Source organism: Chondrus crispus, genomic scaffold, assembly GCF_000350225.1.
Source record: "Chondrus crispus Stackhouse genomic scaffold, scaffold_181, whole genome shotgun sequence".
In the NCBI taxonomy this organism is placed as follows: Eukaryota; Rhodophyta; class Florideophyceae; order Gigartinales; family Gigartinaceae; genus Chondrus; species Chondrus crispus.
Genome location: NW_005179053.1, coordinates 109,236 through 115,814, shown reverse-complemented (window position 1 = coordinate 115,814; position 6,579 = coordinate 109,236). Strand labels below are relative to the sequence as shown.

At 49.8% G+C, this 6,579-nt stretch overlaps 1 protein-coding gene across 1 annotated transcript; it reads left to right on the top strand.

The window, feature by feature from the left end:
* Positions 1–1,768: 1,768 nt before the first annotated feature.
* Positions 1,769–2,176, top strand: CHC_T00003246001 (hypothetical protein). Its single transcript, XM_005714362.1, has one exon. The coding sequence runs from the start codon at positions 1,769–1,771 to the stop codon at positions 2,174–2,176; it is 408 nt and encodes a 135-aa protein (XP_005714419.1).
* Positions 2,177–6,579: the final 4,403 nt, after the last annotated feature.

Genomic DNA, 6,579 nt, shown 5'->3' with positions numbered 1-6,579 from the left:
TAATCCGGACAGAAGGCGACTGGTGTGGGAAAGGGGGGCAAGATGTGTGGAGAAGTGGAGAAGGTTTCGGTGGAATGTGCAAAGATCTTTGCATGTATGTGGACTTGTCAGTTACGAAGGGCATTTCAGGGTGTTTTCATGGGGGGGGGGGGGGGGAGGGGAGAAATTAGTGTTGAGTGATGCGGCAGGAGGATTAGGGCAAAGCCTTTCCCCACCACCGAGTCTCGAGTGAATGGAACGAGGTGTGCATCGCGCATCGGTGGCACTAGTGCGCGATCGATTAATGTCAGCGTGTTATCGCCAAAGATGCTATTCTTTATGTGGTGGTACGGAAGAGAATATGAATGGCATTTATGGACAACGGTTTGGAGGGTTGTGGTGCGTTGCGGAGGAGGGGTTGGTTGAAGTGGGAATGCGGTCGTGTTCATACATTGGTAGGATGGAAGGGAAAGAGTGACGAGCAGACACGATACGTGAAGGTGGAGTGCACAAGCGGTGGTGATGATTTGGTGGATGGGTGGCGAATAAGGGGTTTTGTTGGGTGAAGCAGTTGTTGGCAGGGTTTTGTGTTTATGTGACGTTTGGAAAGAAACTTGTTGGGCATTGTCGCGAGAGTGGCTAGTGACGGGGGCAAGAGGGGCGCGGGAAAGGACAAAAGCTTAGGGGCTGCAGTCTGCAGTCTCCAGACTGGGCGGGGGGGAGACTGGGCGGGGGGGAGACTGGGCGGGGGGAAGGGCGGTTGGGCAAGGAGGTCGGCGAGGAAGGATCGGCGAGAGAGGAGATGAGAGGTATCCTGGCTGATATCAGAATATCAATAGTCTTGGACACCTGCCGGATGTTTGTTGGTGGAATCTCGGGACTGTCAGCAAATCGCTGTAAGTAGGTGCCGTCAGTCTTCATCGACACTGGGCCCCAGTGTCAGCCACTGTCCCATTTTAAATCCTGTCTTGCGGCCTGCTGTTTACAGCTGTTTACATAAACAACATCCACACCCCGCCCCGCCCTCGCACCATTACATGTTACTCGCACTGCACACAACTCCGGTTACATGTCTCTCTACTCTCCCTGCTTCCATAATACTGATTTTCTTCAAAGCTGAAGACCGTAACACGCAGGGAAACACTGCTTCTATAATTGTCGAGTTTCCTCCAAGCTGAGACCGACAACTTCGTCGACGTGACCGCAAATGTACCATGCAAAACCACGAGTTTATCTAGAATTACAATCATTGACAAAACGTCTTTTCTACAGCACCTACTACGCCCTCAATCAACTTACTCTGGTTAAGTCTTCGGAAAAAACTCAAGCCTTCACGCACGTACCCCAATAGCACCTGAGCCCGACGTCACAGTACCAGAACGGATCCAGCTTGTTGCACACGCCTCCGAGCACCATCGGTTTCTTGCAGATCTTCCTGGTACTAGTCCCCACGCACTTCGCCCCCGCCACGCACATCGCTCCCATTCTCAGACAATCTTCACCTTCCTCCACCATGAACGTGCACACGTTATCCTTGCAGAACGTTCCCTTCTCACAAATCCAGAACGGATCGTTCCTGCATTCCTTCCCGGGGCCCATCGGCACGATACATCTCTTCACCGCAATTCCCGCGCACACTTCTCCGTCGATGCATGGCTTCTCCTCGCAACGACCACCGGGAGGTGCCTTGCCAGTCGCCTTGACGCACTTCCTGCGCTGGCATTCTAGACCAGATGCGCAGATCCAGTAGGGATCATTCCGGCACTCTCCCCCTTCCTTCATCGGCCTAATGCATCTCTTCACCTTGTTTCCGACGCACTTGGTCCCACTAGGGCACACAACTCCAGGCCGATCGCAACGAATTCGAGGGTCCTTCACTGACGACTTCACACATACCCGATCGCGACACTTTAATCCCGACCCGCAAACCCAGAACGGATCTCCCTTGCAGAATTGTCCCTCTCCCATCGGTTTGACACACTTCTTCACTCGCCGAGTCCCTGCGCACACCTTTCCAGGCATGCATACCTGCCCAGGCTTATCGCAGCGGGGACCCAAGATAGTTCCCTGGGTCAAAGAGATCAGACATACAAATGAAAAGGCCACGGCGAACTTCATCTTGGGGACGGACGTAATGGTTGACAATGAAACGCTAGTATGTTTCTCTCGGTACAGGAATGGATCTTCCTTCGCCTGAAAAGAGGTGAGAGCCTGTGAGAAAGTAGTTGGCGTGGGAGCTGGCGTGGGAGGTGTGTGTTGAGGGCAAGGGGGGCCTTGGGTTCTTCTTTTATATCCGTCTCAGGCAGGGAGGCACACCCAATTCTTTGGGGGCTTCTTCATGCAACGAGCACTGCTGGAGCTTGGTCACAGCTACCGAAGGAGATTTTTGACAGCACGCATGGTTCGGTCTGGCTTCCATCGCACCGCAGATCAAGGTAGACGCAGCCGATTTACACATTGTCAGCCATTATGGCTAGTCCATTGTGTAATCAGGAGCGTCTTCAAAGTAAAGAGTTCCGTGTACAAATGTGTTCCATACCACCACCCGCTACTGTACACTTAGTTTTCCGAAAGTCATTTAAGTTGCCATATCGTTTACACTGGGCCCACTAACCTTGTTAAAAGTTTGAATTTCATAAAGTGCAAGTTTTTTTTCCGTGCGTGTATGAGAATCAACATGGAGAGGCGTCATGCTACTCAAACAAGCGCAGTATTGAGCTTCCTATCCCCCTCTGCCTTCCTCTTGGGACTGGCCCTCCGAGGGAAAGCACCGTGATTCTCTCCGGCCTTGCGTGCACAGCGCAAGTTGATGTGTCAAACCGCAACTTGAAGAAACGAGATGTGATCATCGGAAGTACAACACGGCCCTCGGAAAGAGGCGCGTGGTCCATATGACAACTCCAAACCAGATTGCGATCTTTCTCTGTGGAATCTTTGTTGGTGAAACGGCTACGTGTTTATTGGGATGAAATGAAACCCAAAGCGAAAAGTTTTCAAGATACGCCACTGTACTCGTGGATGGTACCACCGGCGCACATGTCAGCTTCCATGTCTCTCTTCGAGTGCTACCTAGTTTAAGAACACTTGCCATTTGAAGAAGGTTGTTCATACTGATAATCACACCTCTCTAAAGTCCATAATATTCTTTTTTGCTGCAACAGCAAGTTTCCCTGTGCAGCGGTCCATTAATGTTATTCCTGATGATGCAAAGTCACTGAAATCATGTCTCTGTGCAGCTTCTGTTGGGCTTCAGATTGTCTGGAACGGAAAGGGCCTTGTATGACATTGTGGAACAGGATTGCAGAGTCAACCTTTGTGCCATCGTTGCCTGAGCGGCAAATTGATATTGAACAAGCTCTAAAACTTCCTGGGGAAATCGAAGCAAACGATGTGCTTGAATAGGCATTGATGACAACGGGGGCGCATCGCTTTCGTGAAATTTCAATGACATAGGCGTGAGCGCCAGGTGGTCCCGCCGTGTTTCGACGAATGTACGATACGTTGAGGTATGTGTACAGTCGTTCACTGCAGCAACAGCAGTCCGTGTGAATCGTACAGTCTTTCCTCAAAGAGCATACGCAAAGAAAGAATGCGTGCCCTGATTCCTTTCCTACGTGGAGACAGGCAGGTCTCCGATGACGGCTTCACATGCCTGTCCAGCTACGACCGGAGCGTTTGCAACAATGTAGTTTTGAAAAATGAGATATGTGCATCTAACTGAGGTTAGAAGTGAGTTAACTGATGTAGCGTAAGGTTTGTTTCGATGATGCTGTACCTTTTTTCACTTGGTTCCCTTGGTACTGCCTACTCTCCAGGGATTTTACTTGATCCGTAATACTGTAGCCGCAACGATTGAGAACTGTGTCATAAACGTATCATCGACTTTGCCAAAGACCTCGCTCGTGGGGCGTCAGTTCCAAATTCATCCTGCTGTCATAGGTTTATTAGAAGAATACATGTGGCGCATTCATATTTCCACGTAGCGAACCGCCTGCTTTCGTTTCGCTGAGATGGATAGGACTCGACATCGAGGAAAAGCAACCATTCCCACCTTGGAACATGTGATGGCGGTGGAGGCAAGCGATCTACATTGCATGAGAATTACAACATTCTCTTCAAAATCTTATATAGCACTGCACGTTTGGCGGCCTCGAACGATAATATTTGCACTCAAACATAAGGTATGCGTGCAGCCCTAGAGTGGATGTGGCAGAATGAGTCATTTTGGTAGGAATTTATGATAGAATTTCTATTCATCGGGACGGGTCTCATTTCCTGAGGTTCTGGCTGCAAGTTGCAATGGCATGGACGCTGTGGTAGGTCGCTAAGTGACTGATACAAGAATGTGACTGGTGAGGCCCCTCCTTTAAATAGAGCCTATTGATTTTTGGTTGCACTAATTGCAGTTGCATTACAATGAACAGGAAGAGAAACGCCAATGGAAGGGAACTTGTCTAGATGAAATGTGGACCGCGCAACCTACAGTGTACGGCCCTTGACGATGCTATCTATCCGTCGATAGCGTTTCGGAAAGCGAAGCCTCTTCTTTTCGATGAAGCATTGATATGATATACCGTACTATTCAGCACTGTTACGGCAGTAGTAACAAAAGGTGCTGATGATTGCAGAAGACGGCTCCATGTGGGGCCGGAAGGAGGGACCTTGTCAGCCGTAGATTTTGAAGCGCAAGGGTAAACTTTAGGTATCGGATATTGCTCAATGCCATGCTGGATCTACGGGATAGGCCAAATCTGTTCAAGGGCCTTGGCAATTCTTGGTTATTGTTTGATGGAACGAAGTAAGTAGCAAGCACACAAAAGGGAGGGGTTTGCCGTCACGTTGTGTCCCCTTTCCTGAACATCGGCCGATGTGAGCAAAGTCCTGTCTGCGCAAAGTCCTGTCTGCGCGTTGGGCGCCCGTGGATGAAATGGTTGCACGTAACAAAAACTAGGTGTACTGCATCACATTTGAGACCTGGTGTTTTGAGTCGGCCTTGTAATTGCATTGATGAAACTGAGCCCAAGTCCAAGGAAGTGCTGACGCTGAAGGGGAAGATACTGGAGAGGCGCGGCCTGGACAGCAGGTATTGCTGGGAAAGGAGAGGGGATTTTGGTAGGCTGGCGGGAACGATCTCCTCTGAGGAAAGCTCAGGCAAGATGCGTGCGTATCTTCAGGGAATGGAAGTGAATACTGCCGAGAGACGGGGCAGGGGCTGTCTGCTTGAACTGGCAGCGCATCGTTTTGTTGGAATTGCGAAACGAGTGGTTGAAAGAGGTCATACTGGCGTCCAGTACGTACCCCGCTGAAATAGAAAAATCTCCCAACTGTAAACCAATGGTTTGACTCACCATCCTTTTTAGGATGGTGACTTAAGACGTTGTTAAGGTGTTTAACTTGGATCACTTTCTGCGTTGTAAGTCACTTCATCCGTTTACCAGTGGAACTAAAACTTTGGTCAACTCCTTTTGGAGAACTATTGGCGTTACAGTGATACCCTTGGTACTGTACATGTGTGAGTTTCAAGTATCTGCTTCAGACTTGCCCCGAAATATTCCTACCAGGGGCAAGCACATGCACACTCTTCATTACTGTTTTTATCCAGCCATGATCGCACCCTCATATGGTACAGCACACAGGAATTCATAATCGCCAACGCGAAAAGGATTTCCAGCCAGCCCCAGGTCTTGTTGTTTTTGAGGACCGGATTAGAGCGGCCTGGATGTGCATCTTTTTCGCCTCTCTTTGCTGTGAGTAGCTGCCTGCAAGATTTCAATCTGCCGTAGACATCTCTTTGTCTACGATCGCCTGCGTGGTTGCAACAATCCATTAACGCAGCGTCACAGTAGTCTCCTTCCTTCCTGAGCGTTGGACAAGTCCAGAAGAAGCAAGATAGCAAAATAGTAATCCCTATGACGCCCTGTGCGTAGCCCGCCCAACAAGGCCGATTCCACCAGCTCCAGATTGGAATCGCTGGCGCATCTAACACATCGGTTTTGCTTTGCATCCGTGATGCGCAGCAAGGCTGGTATAATTCGAATATTGAAGAGTGTAGACCGAAACCGTGCATCTGCAGCATGCGAGACATCCGCTGACGGTCTGAAAGTGGTACAGTGTAGTTTTCGATTTCATAACCGCTCTTCACGAGTTTGTAATTCTGGGCCACAACGCGGAACCACGGTACCGCGCGTGCAGTATACTGATTCACGCAACAGAACAGAATGGCACGCCGCTCGCTTTCCAAGCGAAGAGACTAATGTCCTACGTTTGAAGTGCAATTGAGGTCACGGATACGGTCCTCGTTTGCAATTGTTATTAGAAGCCATAGAATGAATGAAAATACCGGTAGGTACACACTCGACGGCTTCCCTCTCCGTCACACGAATACGTGGCGCAGATTTTGAAGAGGTAATTTCGATCTCATAATTTATCGTTTCCATGAAGTCGGATCGCCCGCGACCGGCGAAAAAAGGAAGGCCCGGCTTCGCGCGACCATCCCTGATATCGAGGAGATATTAAAACGACTGGGTAGCGCCCCGCGCAATTCACTTCCCTGTCCAAAGATACACAGATAAGAGAGACAGCGCCCATGAAGGGCAAGGG